Raw genomic sequence first — 16,126 nt, forward strand, 5'->3', positions numbered from 1 at the left:
ACTTAGTAGATCCCAGTTTGAACATTTCAATTCATGTTAAATAGCTTAAATAGCTGTTTTGTCTGAGGTAATTTTCGTCTCTGAGTCTCGTAAAGGTGCAGAAAAGAATGAGGCAAGTTAGTGTCTTGAATCTAGTTGAATGTGTTGAATCTAGAACCATATTACTTTTGTAGAGCTTACAATAAGGTAAATACACTTGAGATGATGCTAATACGAGTCAGGAATGCTAACTTCAATACATTTTGTCTCAAAATGCCAGTTTCTAATATTATTTCAAATAGGAGGTGGACTTAAATCTAGAACAGTTTCACAACTATAGAACTAAAAATGAGTTAAATACACTTGAAACAAACAGGATGACAAAAAAAGATGCTACTTTTGAGGGCAAAATACTATTTTTGAGGATCACAGGCTTATTATGAGACACAAAACATCACAATTCTAGTCAAATAAAGCTAAAAATCAGTTTTCACAGCTAATTTCAAGATAATTCAAATTTTTGTAAGGCTTAAATTTAATTTATGTCTTATTTTAAGAAATCTTACCAAGAGAATTTTCACAGATTTTTTGTGCTCATTACAAGCAAAAATATCTTGTATTAAGTTTTTTCCGCTTACTTTTGGAATGACCTTTTTTCCAGTGCAAACAGAGATTACAGCTGCACACACACACACACACACACACACACACACACACACACACACACACACACACACACACACACACACACACAGCATGGTGATCTGTCTCCTCATCAGCCTGATGGAAACATGACTTTATAAACAGTGGCTGTATTAAATTAGATATGCAAATTCATAAGAAACATTCTCACTCTGCATGTTATAAAATGTTCACAAACCATGAAAAATATGTCATAATTCTTCATTTCACAGTGAAGCTGAGCAGCTCAGGAGTCACATGAACCTGCAGAACACGACTGGTGTCAGATGTTATTCAGTGACATTTATGAAGCGTGACGTACAGGAATAATAATATCTTGAAGAGGTTCATTAGGCCTATTGATGTACTTTTTTTTTACCAATATAGCACCCCAGGGGACACGGCCATCCCACCACATCAGGTGGGATGGAAAACTCCATATAACACATCACAGACGACGTCACACCATCATCACGTGACACCTCTGATGAAGGCTACAGAGGCAAGGTAGCCGAAACTTGTCAGGTACAAGAAACTATTTTGCTATATTGGCCTTGTATATAGAAACAGTGTAAAAAAGGAAAAATAATAACTAGAACATTTCTGAAGAAATTTTGATTGTGTGCTCTGGACCGTGATTCTCGTGGCTCAAATCACCAGTTAAACAGGGACTCTGTTCTGAGTTCACTGACACCTCATACAAGTCTATAGGACAAACGGTTCACTAGTTAGTAAAAGGGGGCGTGGTCAATCAAATGGTCAATTAAACAGGGACTCTATGCCGAGTAATCTGACACCTTATACAAGTTTCTAGGACAAACGGTTCATTGGTTATGATGCGAGCAGATTCATCACTGATATAGTGTATAGAGTGTTTCTCTTCTTGCTGCTCACAATAAACCAACAGAGAGAAACAGACGTTCAGAGAAGAAACTTGAACAGAGAGAAAAAGATGCTGATGATCCAGTGAAGTGATTTCACAGTTTATTATTATTTATTCAAGTTTATACAAGTAGATTACATTTGATAGTAATGTACGTTGATTAAATAAGAGTACATCCCATTTGATAGTAATGTACAGTGATTAAATAAGAGTATATCCCAGCTGCTGCAGCTCAAAGTGTGAACGCAGCATTTAAGTTGGATTGTTGTTGGGTTCAACACATATTTCTGTCTAATTTCAGCCCTTCTGGACAAACTGATTCACATGTTGAAATGCTTTATATGTATATAATCTGTATGGTATTTATTTCTGTCAACACCAGAATAAATCCTTAACTCAAACACTAAAGTTCCACAGAGAAAGTAAAGAATCCTCAGAGTGTCTCAGCCTGTTCTCTGATCTGAACAGTGAAGCAACATTAAACTAACAGAACAAACAGTCATTACATCCCACAGAGGAACTACACATCTAACATTCATACGTTCTCACTATTACATCACCATCACAGCATTTAGGTACAGAATGAGACATTTATCCAGTGTAGACCTCCTGTCCTACACAGCTGTCTGCTCACAATCATTCTGTTTTACTTCTGAAATGCTGCTTTCAGTCTACCAAACCCGTACCACACCGCTGCTTTGATTCCTTTATCTTCATCCATTCGTTTTTTCATCTCTTCCAGTTTCTGGATCTTCTCTGTGTCTCCTTTCTCCTTCATCTTCTCAATCAGGAAGTCCAGGTGGACATAAGTTGAAGCTGAATTAACATTCAGGGCGATCTTCTCCAGACTGAGGACATGCTGATAGGCCTCTTCCAGCCACTCATTCTTCTGAAGTTCTTCTATTTCCTTCTTCAGATTTTCCAAAAGGTCTGTTGACTTCTCACTTTCTGCTTTGCCCTTTTCATATTTCTCTTTCATTTGTTGTATGGTCTTCTGAACTGTTCTTGTCTTGGGCTCATAGATCCAGAAAGTTTTCCTATGTTTTGATTCCTGACACTCTTCCTCACATGAAGTGCATTGCTTTTCTTTCACATGAACTGATGCAGGACACTTCCCGGTGCACACAGTGCAGTGGCCATCTTTCATGACGTCACAGTATTCTGGATACCAGGCCAGTGTGCATCCAGGATAGTGGCAGTTCTCCTCACAGACAGTACAGCAGACTGCTGCTCCATAGTTTAACCAAAGCCCCCACCACCTCCCCTCTCTGCTGACTTCTTTTTTGACCTTGTAGACCTCCTTTGCTTCTACAGTATATTCCTTATTGCTCTCCATCTCTTGTTGACATCTCTTCAGACGCTCCTGATTTTTCTTGACTGCTTCTTGTTTCAGTTCAATGAACTCGATCCTCTCTTGCAGGTTGTTGATGCAGGCTGCCAGTCTGAATCGCTCGTTCAGAACACCTACAGTGGTTTCCAGCCTTTGAGGTAACGTTTTTTCCAGGAAGTCTGTGAACTGACTCATGCCTTTCATTGATATTTCTTCTGCACGTTGAAGGCATTCTGGGTCCTCTGACCTGTCTTCCTCCTGGCAGTTATCAAACAGGAAGTGGACAGGCTGATTCTTATCATTTCTGGCACACTTAATGTTTGCAGTCTCGAGTGCTTCCAGAACATTTGTAGGTTTTCTTCCATTTGAGTGTGTGATGAGGGCGACTATCTTCTTCTCCATGTCTTTTCCAAACAGAGACACCACAGAGTCAAAGATGTACCTCATTCGGTCACTCAGTCGATTCTCATTGGCTTTCAGCACCAGACCCACCGCGTCGATCTGATGAACTCCTTTATCTGAGCGGAACAAGTCTAATAATCGTTGACTGATCTCGGCATCGTGTTTGATATCAGTGGTGTCTCCGTATCCAGGAGTATCGATGATGGTCAGAGAGTGGGGCAGAGTTTTATCTTCAAATCCAAAGATCTGGTACACCATCACATCTGGTGTCTGACTCTCTGTTTGACTTTTCTTCTCCTCCTCTACGATCTGAAACCAGACATCGTCCTCCCACTCCACTCCCATGGCGTAGTTCACCAGAGCGTTGACCAGAGTAGATTTTCCTGTTCCTGTTTCACCCACAAGTAAGATGGTTTTGTTCATCTTTGTCAAATTTCTTTCACCAAGAGTCATTTTTGTCAGAGTTCCAATGTTCTCTTTCTTTAGTTTCAGCTGCCAGACGGTAGGAGATCCTGACTTGATCAGATCTTTGCAGGTAATGTGATCATATTTGGATGAGGAGTTAGTTTTCCTGTAGAAAAGTAAAACATGAGCTCAGAAACTGCTGAACCATCAGTACAACCTCTCATTAAAGCTGTCTGGTGTCTTAATACCAGGGCACCCAATAATTGTACAATATGATTCAAATATAATATGAATGATGACACAGAACATGAAACGCATCACAAGGCTTTTAGTTGTCTTGCTACATTTGTAATTTTTTAAAGCCATGTTCAGTCATAAATAACCAGTTTTATACACTGGCACACACTTGCATAATACATTCAAATAGGTTGTCCAAATATTAGTAAATCTTTTTTTTATTTTTTATTATTTGCATAAAAAGTTTTCATACTTATCAGGTCCTATACATCCCTGAGTAATTAATTGAATACTACCAAATAAAATCTCACATCTCAGGAAGTAAATCAAGCAGTTAGTTTTTACAAGATAGTCCATTATCATTATCTTATGATTATTTACCCTTTTATGTCATGTGATACAAAATAGTATTTAGTTACTTAGAATACGTATATAGTAAAATAATAACTTAGCTATGTAGAAATACCTACTGGGTTACTGTTCAAGCAAGCTACAGACACAATGAAAGAACAATACCCCCAGGGTCTCCCGAGAGGGGGGGAGGATGAGAGACTCACTAGGACAGACTCAACGCCAATGACCAGGACAGTGACACAGACACAGAGAAGGCTCAAACAAACCACCTTGACTGGGGAGGAATGGGAAGTCAAGTGCAATTGCGAGAAGATCGGCAAAGGTAAAAGAGGGCTCAGAATACACCAGAGCAAGTCCAAGTGTGGGCAAGGACGGATGCAAGCACACCGCTCAGACGAGCAGTCTGGTGAGATGCAGGAGAACCCTAGACAGGAAGCACACCATAGTCCTAGAGATCTCTCAGTGCATGCAATCCCCCAAGAGCACGCAAGGAGAACCTCAACAGCCACCCCAGAGAGCCCCCCCAAGCCAACGAAGGAAAGACTCAAGTGGCCAAAGAGGTGTGAGACCAAAGAGTGGTCCATGTTCGATGAAGATCTGGACAAGGTGCTGGAAGCAGCACAAGCAGGATCAGCAAAAAGGAAGGTGGATTCACTGACAGCCATCACCAATAACTTGGCAAAAGAACGGTTTGGAACAGTGCCAAGGAAGAAGAAGAAAGCTAGACAAGAAAATCAGGAGAACAGAAGAGAAAGGAAGATCAAACAACTTAGGAAGGAGATCAAAGCCCTGAGGAAGCAATTAAAAGTGGCAAGCATGGAGGAAAAGGAAGGTATTAAAGAACTGACAGACAGCCATCGTGAGCAACTGATCAGAGTAAGGAGAGCTGAGAGGTTGAGACAGAGGCGGAAAAAGTGGGAAGCTGCAAGAGCCCAGTTTATAAAACACCCCTACCACTTCACCAAAGCAGTTTTGGGAGAGGCAAGGTCTGGGACTCTGACAAGTTTCAAGGAAGAGGTGGAGGAGTTTGTTCAAGAGACTTTCAGTGACCCTTCAAGAAATGTCGCCCTAGCAGAAGATCACAGGCTTGGCCCCACCAATCCACCAACAACATCCCTGAGCACAGATTTTCCATCATGGAGAGAGGTTCAAGAGGTCGTCAAGCATGCAAGATCATCTTCTGCCCCAGGTCCCAGCAGTACACCCTATAAAGTATACAAGAATCGTCCCAGATCCTCCGTAGGGCGTGGAAGCTTATGCGGGTAATCTGGGCCAAAGGTACCATCCCAACAAGCTGGAGAATAGCAGAAGGATGCTTTGTGCCAAAAGAGTAGGGATCCTCACAGATCAACCAGTTTCGAACCATTTCCCTGCTCAGTGTGGAGAGGAAAATCTTCTTTTCCGTGCTTGCCAAAAGAATGAGCACCTACATGACCAAGAATGGATATATTGACACCTCTATCCATAAGGGTGCGATCGAAGGTTTCTCTGGGTGCTTGGTACACACAGGGGTCATCAGCCAACATATCCAATAAGCAAAGGAGAAGAAAGGCAACCTAACAGTAGCGTGGCTTGACTTTGCTTACGCATATGGGTCTATTCCTCATAACTTGAATCGAGTTGCTATGGACCATTACCACATCCCACGTCACATCCAGGGTATGATCACCGATTACTTGGGAGACATCAAGCTACGATTCCAGTCAGCCAAGTTTACAACAAAGTGGCATCCAGTGGAGAAGGGAATAGTAACCAGGTGCACCATCTCTCCCATCTTGTTTGCCATGGGAATGAACCTGATCATCACCACAGCAAGTATAAAGTCAAGGGGACCGAAGACGGCTGCAGGAAGTCAACAGCCAGCAATCAGGGCATTCATGGATGACATTACCGTTATAACACCAACTCATGTGCAGGCAAAATGGGTCCTGGCAGAACTGGATCGTATGGCCACTTGGGCGAAATGATTTTCAAGCCCAAGAAATCAAGATGTTTGGTGATTCAAAAGGTAAGAACAACTGAGAGGTTCAAGCTGTATGTTCAAGGGGAAGAGATCCCGAACATCCAGGGGAACCCTATTAAATGCCTTGGTAAATGGTATGATGATTCCCTGTCAGACAAAAACAACATCCAGCAATGAAGAACAGTGGACGAATGGTTGAAGAAGATTGACAAGTCTGGCCTGCCTGGGAAATATAAGTGCTGGATCTACCAACATGGCCTACTTTAACGACTTATGTAGCTGCTCACTATCTACGAAGTGCCGATAACATCAGTTGAAGGGATGGAAAGAAAGTTCAAAAAGCACCTTCGAAGATGGTTGGGGATACCCCCAAGCTTTACATCAATCGGGCTCTACATAAGGTCAGGTCAGCTTCAGCTCCCCCTGTCCTCTGTTGTTGAGGAGTTTAAAGTTGGCAAGTGCAGGCTTACCCTCACATATAGAGACTCTGAGTCTTCTCTGAGGACCAAGGACATCATTGGTAACCCTTGCACTGGAAGGCAGGGTCAAGGAACCTCCCACTTCCAGCAGTGGTCAAAATCCACTCCCAGGGAAAAGAGGACCTTGATCCTGGAGAAAAAAGGGAGAAGAGCCAAATCGTTCGAGCTCGGAACTCAAGGTGCCTGGACAAGGTGGAACCTTCCCAATAGGACGATCACATGGAGTGAGATGTGGTGGCTGGAGTCGTTCCATATCTACTTTATGCTCCGAGTATTGTATGACAGCCTCCCGACCCCAGTCAACCTGCACAGGTGGGGAATGAGAAAGGACTCACTGTGCAGGCTGTGTGGTGGTAAAGGAACCATGGCACACATCCTATCAGGTTGCGTGATAGCTTTGACCCAGGGGCGGTATAGATGGCACCATGACAAGGTGTTGGCACAGCTTGCAGATGTCCTGGAGCAAGAGAGGAGAAAGAAAACGTCCAGCCAAAACTAAACCACTGCTGAGTACCATCACCTTCATAAGAGAGGGGCAGAGACCAGGCGTCCAAGGCCAAGCCAAGAAGAATCTCCTGCAGTCAGCCCAGGAATGGGAATTGGAGGTTGACGTGGGGAGGAAACTCCACTTCCCAGAGGCGGTACTGTCCACAAGGTTGAGACCAGATGTTGTCATGTAGTCTCTAGAGGGGAAGAAAATCATCCTGGTGGAATTAACAGTCCGATGGGAAGAGAACTGTGAGGAGGCGACAGAGAGGAAGAAAGAAAAGTACCAGCAACTTGTTCAGGACTGCCGGGACAAGGGTTGGACAACATGGCTGATGACAGTGGAAGTGGGGTGTCAAGGATTCCAAGCCCAATCAGCTTGGAATCTGCTGACAAAGATGGGACTGAGAGGCCACTTGAGGAAAACAGCTGTTCAGAGGTTGGGAGAAGCAGCAGAGAGAGCCTCCTGTTGGCTCTGGCATAAGAGAGAGGACCTTAGCTGGAAGCCTGGAGGAGGGGGGCAGTGACTTGGCCAATCACTGCAGACCCACCAACTGGAGAGTGTTGTGGTTAAGGGTCGAAACACTCTAAGAAGGTTGGGGACCACCTGACGACCCTTCCCCCAGTCCAAGGCTACACCCATGAGAAGGGATTGATAATAGCATCATTGATGTATTACAGAACTCACATTTGAACAGATATCGTAGTATAGTTTCCAATACTATCAATCTGTGAAAACAGTTCCTGTCACCAGATGCTCCCAGGAACCGTAATAAGGTCCCGATAGGTTTATTGTGGATTTAGTAGTATGTATCAATAACCTGTAAGAAGCTCACTCACCAGACGAGCACTTTAAACTTCTACTTGTGTCTGGTTAACATCTTTAGCAAAAACATTTTTCTGGTTCTTAAAGTACCTGATTTTAACTGTTTACACGATTGTGTTAAACTGACTTTTCAGTCTAATTATAATGTCATATTATAAGTTGTTTAATCACGTAGTTAATTTGATCCAGCAGTGTTTCATCACATTTTTGGAATAAAACAATCAAAACTGAAACTGTGCTGTTTTAGAAACATTAGTTACTCACGTTGCCATGGTAACAGCGGAAGGAGGACGGAGCTCCTTAAATGTTCTGTGAAAAAAGAAAAAACAGTCAGTAAACTCCACCTTATTACAGGTAACGTTTGCGCCCAATTGCAGCACAACCGATAAAAGACCAGTTTATATATGGCAGGAGATAATCAGCAGACAGGCAAGTGGCAGCACAGTTCAATTCAGCAGATCAGAGTCTCTGTGGGTCTGAGGAGACCCAGGTGAGATGAACCCAACCGTCCAACAGGTGAGAATAGTGAGGTGTGTTTGACAGCATACACACACAACAGTTAACAGAGCGTGGCAGTCGACGCTGCAGCCTGTAAGTATATACAGGTAAACTCACTCAACCTGGTCGATGCAGGAGGACACCAAACAGTCGCAGAAACAGGAAGACAGAAACGGCGTTAACCGGGAAACGTGGAAGCAGTCAGTAGGTATGTGCTGAAAGTCTTGCATGAGAGCATCAAACAATCTGTCAATGAGTGTGTACGATGCCGGGGTTTATACAGTTGGTTGACTGGTGATCAGTGGCAGCTGGGTGGACAGGTGGTAATGTTTTTAAACGCTGTCTCACAGTCTCAGGACTCACTGTGGCGGGGTGTGTGCGTACCTGTACCTAATGTACATACTGTGCATCGTTGGACAGCAGGCCTCCTTTGTTCTCGCTGCGCCAATCAGACAAAAACATCCCTAATCTAGAGCTGACTTTAGTCGAAGATGATGAAGAATGTCTTGGCCTTGCAGCTCAAGAGTTGCCGGATATCAGACGCTATTTCTGCAGTAAAATTTGAAGGGGATAAAGACAGCAAAATGGAGAAAATCCGTAACTTCGACTGTAAGTGTTACACAAGGAGAAAGGAAAACTCCATCCATGGGACACATTCGTGTAGCCACAAACTTTCTCCAGAGGTCATGTACAGCATATGGATGGATTCTTTAGCTGTGGCAGGACATGCAGATTATTGGTCATCTCAAGGCAAACAGATGATTTGTCATCACTTCTGAACTAACTACATCCACACAAAAGGTCTAGTCAAAAAGAAAGCGTGCCCGGACAACATTTTCCATTGGAGGCAACGAAGTCTGCAAGAACACTTTCCTGTTTCTTATAGGGTGAGTTTCCATAAACATCCACGTTATCTACTTTGTGTTGCGTTATTACACACACAAAGTCACAGGAATGGCACGTTAGCTCACATTGTTGTCCATGTTTATACATTAGCTTACATTGTTGTTTTCTAGCTCAGTACTGTTGTTTAATCATTAGCATCCTCTAGCCAACCGCCATTAACCTATTGAAAGGGCAGTTTACTGGTGCTAATGAGAGGATTGTTTTCATGAATACATAGAGTCAGGTGCGAACCTGCCTGTTAGCATTGCTTACTATTGTTTACTATGATGCTTGCTAATGTCTGTTTGTTTGTTTTCCTTTTTTCAGCATTGGCAAAAACTACCTGACTGAAATAGTGAGACACTTTGAGGAGTATGGGGCGTGCCCACGGTCGAAGAACAAGAAGCACCGACAGCCACGTCCACCAGCCAGGTTCATTAGCCCTGAACATATCAACAGAGTTGTGGAATTTATAAAAAATTATGCAGAAGATAATGCCATCATGTTGCCTGGGCGTCATCATCAGCATAAGAATTGGCATGTGAAGTTGCTGCCAACCCATGTTTCCAGAAGAAGAGTCCACAGAAGAGTATGCAGAAGAAGATGCTTCTATAATTAAACCTTCACACCCTCCACAATACACTAACACCGGAGCAACAGACTCATCCATCCACACAAAATTATTATTAAATTTTTATTATTAAATATTGTGTCTGCAACTATATTTTACCACTTTATTAATGAAGTGTTTTTATGCTAATACCAACAATTGTTTTCTGTACTCATTCATTATACTGTTATTATTCTGTCCTATACGCTTTACAGAGTGTTACACAGATGAGGTTGTAGATTTGTAGATGTGGTTTATACCTTGGTTTATAGTGCAACGGAGTGTAACATCCTGTGCATTATTGAATGATATTCTGGGACCTTTTTGTGATAAAAAACATTTCCATTTTAACAAAGTACCTTATAATTCTTCTAACTCAGTCCACTAAAGGGAAAACACCACATCAACATTAATGACTGCTCTCATTCCCCCACTACAGGGGGCATGGCTTATCTAAATGAGATGCAAATGAGCACCATAGTGCTGCCCAGCCAGGAGAGGGAGGTGACAAGTTCAAGTCTTTAACAGCCTTTTTCTCCTTACAACGATTTTAAAGACACTACATTCAAATGGCCACAACGTCTTCAAACATTATCAGATTTTCATGTGTTACACATCATTGGAAAGCTTAGGAACTACACTTTTAGAATCTGCGAATAACAAGATTCAAGCACATATGTAACCACTTCTGTTCTTAGTACCATCAGCCCTATGGCAACCAGGGTCTGAATTTCTGATGGCCCAATAACCAGTTTTGTTCCGAATATATCTATCAACATATCTGCCAAATTTGGTGCTTTTATCACAAAATGAACAGTTTTTATGATATATTAAACATCTTCAGAAAGCCCTTCATGATGCTGTGATTATTCCAGAGGTCACAGTAGCTCATTTTATACAGTGAGGTCAAGAAAAGAATAGCTTTCACTTTGCAGCCTTATTACATCAACTTCCCGATATATGTTTTTACCAATGGATTCTTTAGACCTTCTAGTTTCATTACGTAAATATGATGTGAAATTAAAGCCCGCTACAGCCCGATGAGCCCACCGGTTGGCAGATGAGTCCAATGTGCTGCAGACAGAACATCAGAACGCCAATGAGTTCAGTAACATGCAGAGGAGATCTCACTGTTTTGTTGCATTTTCTTTAATTTGTTATTGTTTTACATTGTAATACAATTTATTTTCACTTGACCTTTTATATAATTAATATTTGTAGTGTTGTAAACATGTGAACAGCAGCTTGGAGGCGTCCCAGGTTCTATCTACTGGTAGCAGTTGGCCGCCATTTTCCAAAATGGCCAATATGGTCATCAGATTGCGAATATGCAATGGCCCAATATCCAGTCTTTTACTAAATATATTAAGCTATATATGTACCAAATTTGGGGCTTTTATCAAAAAATGAACAATAGGTTAGCTATGCCGCTCCACTAGCAGATGTTCCAGTTGTTCTTGCTTAACAACCATACCGCGGACATTTAAGTGACCACCGAGTAAGCCCTTGTTTTTACATACAATACATGCAACATCAACATAAACTCTAAGTGGGTAACATTATCTTAGTGTTAACTTCTTAAATACATAATATACATTCAATTCTATAATAGTGAGTTGACAAAATTAAATTCCTCAGCTGCAAAAACATAAATAAATAAAAAATAAGTTCCTGGGAGGTTGGCCTGTTACAGGGTTTAATGATTGAGGAGATCCAGATTGAGACTCATATGTAGAAATCTTTGTAAAAAAACATATTTCATGCGTTTTATTTTTACTGTCCAGACTTCCTAAAAAAGGATTTGGGCCTAAAATGGTCTGGAACCAAGACAACTTTTCTTTCCTTTATTAATCAATTTAAACACTATAGCATCGTCTAATTTAATGTTAAAAACAGAAAACTGTAACTTAAACTCCGGCAGTTTAAATGTGAACACATTACACTTTCATGGTTTTGTTTCCTATAGTTTCTATATGTTCTATGTTCATTTCAACGTGTGCACGATAAATAAAGTGAACAGTAAATCTGAGCATTGCTCTGCATGTTCATGCTGATTTAAAACAGCAGAGGGTGTGTTGAGACATTTTCAAACCACTAAATGATGATTTATATACATTTGGTGAGAAATGTGAGCAGATTCATCACTGATATACTTTCCAGTTGTCCAGCGACCACTTTAATGATAGATGAGTGTTTCTCTTCTTGCTGCTCACAATAAATCAACAGAGAGAAACAGACGTTCAGAGAAGAAACTTGAACAGAGAGAAAAAGATGCTGATGATCCAGTGAAGTAATTTCACAGAGTTTATTATCATTTATTCAAGTTTATACAAGTAGATTACATTTGATAATAATGTACAGTGGTTAAATAAGAGTACATCCCATTTGATAGTACTGTACGTGGTTAAATAAGAGTACATCCCATTTGATAGTAATCTACGGTGGTTAAATAAGAGTACATCCCATTTGATAGTAATGCACGGTGGTTAAATAAGAGTACATCCCATTTGATAGGAATGTACGGTGGTTAAATAAGATATTTCCCATTTGATAGTAATGTACGGTGGTTAAATAAGAGTACATCCCATTTTATAGTAATATACGGTGGTTAAATAAGAGTTGAACTGCTTTATATGTATATAATCTGTATGATATTTATTTCTGTCAACACCAGAATAAATCCTTAACTCAAACACTAAAGTTCCACAGAGAAAGTAAAGAATCCTCAGAGTGTCTCAGCCTGTTCTCTGATCTGAACAGTGAAGCAACATTAAACTACCAGAACAAACAGTCATTACATCCCACAGAGGAACTACACATCTAACATTTATACGTTCTCACTATTACATCACCATCACAGCCTTTAGATACAGAATGAGACAGATTTATCCAGTGTAGACCTTCTGTCCTACACAGCTGTCTGCTCACAATCATTCTGTAATACTTGCTGTAAAAGCTTTAGCTGCTGCTACTTTACCAAACCCGTACCACGCCGCTGCTTTGATTCCTTTATCTTCATCCATTCGCTTTTTCATCTCTTCCAGTTTCTGGATCTTCTCTGTGTCTCCTTTCTCCTTCATCTTCTTAATCAGGAAGTCCAGGTGGACATAAGTGGACGCTGAATTAACATTCAGGGCGATCTTCTCCAGACTGAGGACATGCTGATAGGCCTCTTCCAGCCACTCATCCTTTTTCTTCTGAAGTTCTTCTATTTCCTTCTTCAGATTTTCCAAAAGGTCTGTTGACTTCTCACTTTCTGCTTTGCCCTTTTCATATTTCTCTTTCATTTGTTCCTCGGTCTTCTGAACTTTTATTGTCTTGGGCTCATAGATCCAGAAAGTTTTCCTATGTGTTGATTCCTGACACTCTTCCTCACATGAAGTGCATTGCTTTTCTTTCACATGAACTGATACAGGACACTTCCCGGTGCACACAGTGCAGTGGCCATCTTTCATGACCTTACAGTATTCTGGATACCAGGTCAGTGTGCATGGATAGTGGCAGTTCTCCTCACAGACAGTACAGCAGACTGCTGCTCCATAGTTTAACCCAAGCGCCAACACCCTCCACTCTCTGCTGACTTCTTTTTTGACCTTGTAGACTTCCTCTACTTCTACAGTAAATTCCTTATTGCTCTCCATCTCTTGTTGATATCTCTTCAGACGCTCCTGATTTTTCTTGACTGCTTCTTGTTTCAGTTCAATGAACTCGATCCTCTCTTGCAGGTTGTCGATGCAGGCTGCCAGTCTGATTCGCTCGTTCAGAACACCTACAGTGGTTTCCAGCCTTTGAGGTGCAGATTTTTCCAGGAAGTCTGTGAACTGACGCATGCTTTTCATTGATATTTTATCTACACGTTGAAGGCATTCTGGGTCCTCTGACCTGTCTTCCTCCTGGCAGTTATCAAACAGGAAGTAAACAGGCTGATTCTTATCGTTTCTGGCACACTTAATGTTTGCTGTCTCGAGTGCTTCCAGAACATTTGTAGGTTTTCTTCCATTTGAGTGTGTGATGAGGGCGACTATCTTCTTCTCCATGTCTTTTCCAAACAGAGACACCACAGAGTCAAAGATGTACCTCAGTCGGTCACTCAGTCGATTCTCATTGGCTTTCAGCACCAGACCCACCGCGTCGATCTGATGAACTCCTTCATCTGAGCGGAACAAGTCTAATAATCGTTGACTGATCTCGGCATCGTGTTCGGTCCCAGAGGTGTCTCCGTATCCAGGAGTATCGATGATGGTCAGAGAGTAGGACAGAGTTTTATCTTCAAAACCAAAGATCTCGTACACCATCACATCTGGTGTCTGACTTGCTGTTTGACTTTTCTTCTTCTCCTCCTCTACGATCTGAAACCAGACATTGTCCTCCCACTCCACTCCCATGGCGTAGTTCACCAGAGCGTTGATCAGTTTAGATTTTCCTGTTCCTGTTTCACCCACAAGTAAGATGGTTTTGTTCATCTTTGTCAAATTTCTTTCACCAAGAGTCATTTTTGTCAGAGTTCCAATGTTCTCTTTCTTTGGTATCAGCTGCCAGACAGTAGGAGATCCTGACTTGATCAGATCTTTGCAGGTAATGTGATCATATTTGGATGAGGAGTTAGTATTCCTGTAGAAAAGTAAAACATGAGCTCAAAAACTGCTGAACTATCAGTACAACCTCTCATTAAAGCTGTCTGGTGTCTTAATACCAGGGCACTCAATAATTCTACAATGTGCTTCAAATATAATATGAATGATGATACAGAACATGAAGCACATCACAAAGCTTTTAGATGTCTTGCTACGTTTGTAATTTAGTTTTTTCAAATGTTCAGTCATAAATAAATTTTATACACTGGCACACACTTGCCTTGAAACTTTTTAAAAAAAAACTATTCACATAAAAAGTTTTCACATCTCAGGAGGTTAATCAAGCAGTTATAGTTTTTACAAGATAGTCCATTATCATTATCTTATGATTATTTACCCTTTTGTGTCATGTGATACAAACTATTCGCATAAAAAGTTTTCATAGTTTACTGGTTCTATAAATCCCTGAGTAATTAGTTAAATACTACCAAATAAAATCTCACATCTCAGGAGGTTAATCAAGCAGTTTTTTTTTTTGTTTTTTTTTTACAAGATAGTCCATTATCATTATCTTATGACTATTTACCCTTTCGTGTCATGTGATACAAAATAGTATTTAGTTACTTAGTATACTAATATTGTAAAATAAAAATTTAGTTATGTAGAAATACTTACTGGGCTACTGTTCAAGCAAGCTACAGACACAATGAAAGAACAATACCCCCAGGGTCTCCCGAGAGGGGGGGAGGATGAGAGATTCACTAGGATAGATTCAACGGCAACGACCAGGACAGTGACACAGACACAGAGAAGGCTCAAACAAACCACCTTGACCGGGGAGGCATGGGAAGCCAAGTGCAATTGCGGGAAGATCTGCAAAGGTAAAAGAGGGCTCAGAATACACCAGAACAAGTCCAAGTGTGGGCAAGGACGGATGCAAGCACACCGCTCAGAGGAGCATTCTGGTGAGATGCAGGAGAACCCTAGACAGGAAGCACACCATAGTCCTAGAGATCTCTCAGTGCATGCAATCCCCCAAGAGCATGCAAGGAGAACCTCAACAGCCACCCCAGAGAGCCCACCCCAGCCAACGAAGGAAAGACTCAAGTGGCCAAAAAGGTGTGAGACCAAAGAGTGGTCCATATTCGATTAAGATCTGGACAAGGTGCTGGAACCAGCACAAGCAGGATCGGCAGAAAGGAAGGTGTATTCACTGACAGCCATCACCAATAACTTGGCAAAAGAACGGTTTGGAACAGTGTCAAGGAAGAAGAAGAAAGCCAGACAAGAACAGAAGAGAAAGGAAGATCAAACAACTTAGGAAGGAGATCAAAGCCCTGTGGAAGCAATTCAAAGTGGCAAGCATGGAGGAAAAGGAAGCAATTAAAGAACTGACAGACAGCCATCGTGAGCAACTGATCAGAGTAAGGAGAGCTGAGAGGTTGAGACAGAGGCGGAAGAAGCGGGAAGCTGCAAGAGCCCAGTTTATAAAACACCCCTACCACTTCACCAAAGCACTTTTGGGAGAGGCAAG

The 16,126-nt window shown here is 41.6% G+C and overlaps 2 protein-coding genes across 2 annotated transcripts; both read right to left on the minus strand.

The window, feature by feature from the left end:
- Window positions 1-2,189: 2,189 nt before the first annotated feature.
- Window positions 2,190-3,749, minus strand: LOC131977739 (uncharacterized). Its single transcript, XM_059341165.1, has one exon. The coding sequence runs from the start codon at window positions 3,726-3,728 to the stop codon at window positions 2,190-2,192; it is 1,539 nt and encodes a 512-aa protein (XP_059197148.1). The 5' UTR covers window positions 3,729-3,749.
- Window positions 3,750-12,948: 9,199 nt separating this feature from the next.
- LOC131977740 (uncharacterized) lies at window positions 12,949-14,611 on the minus strand. The gene has a single exon (XM_059341166.1). The coding sequence runs from the start codon at window positions 14,509-14,511 to the stop codon at window positions 12,949-12,951; it is 1,563 nt and encodes a 520-aa protein (XP_059197149.1). The 5' UTR covers window positions 14,512-14,611.
- Window positions 14,612-16,126: the final 1,515 nt, after the last annotated feature.

The sequence above is a fragment of the Centropristis striata genome, chromosome 9 (genome assembly GCF_030273125.1).
Source record: "Centropristis striata isolate RG_2023a ecotype Rhode Island chromosome 9, C.striata_1.0, whole genome shotgun sequence".
Classification (NCBI taxonomy): Eukaryota; Metazoa; Chordata; class Actinopteri; order Perciformes; family Serranidae; genus Centropristis; species Centropristis striata.

Coding starts and splice junctions, on each gene's coding strand:
- LOC131977740 (XM_059341166.1), bottom strand. CDS start 14,511: ATGACTCTTGGTGAAAGAAATTTGACAAAGATGAACAAAACCATCTTA.
- LOC131977739 (XM_059341165.1), bottom strand. CDS start 3,728: ATGACTCTTGGTGAAAGAAATTTGACAAAGATGAACAAAACCATCTTA.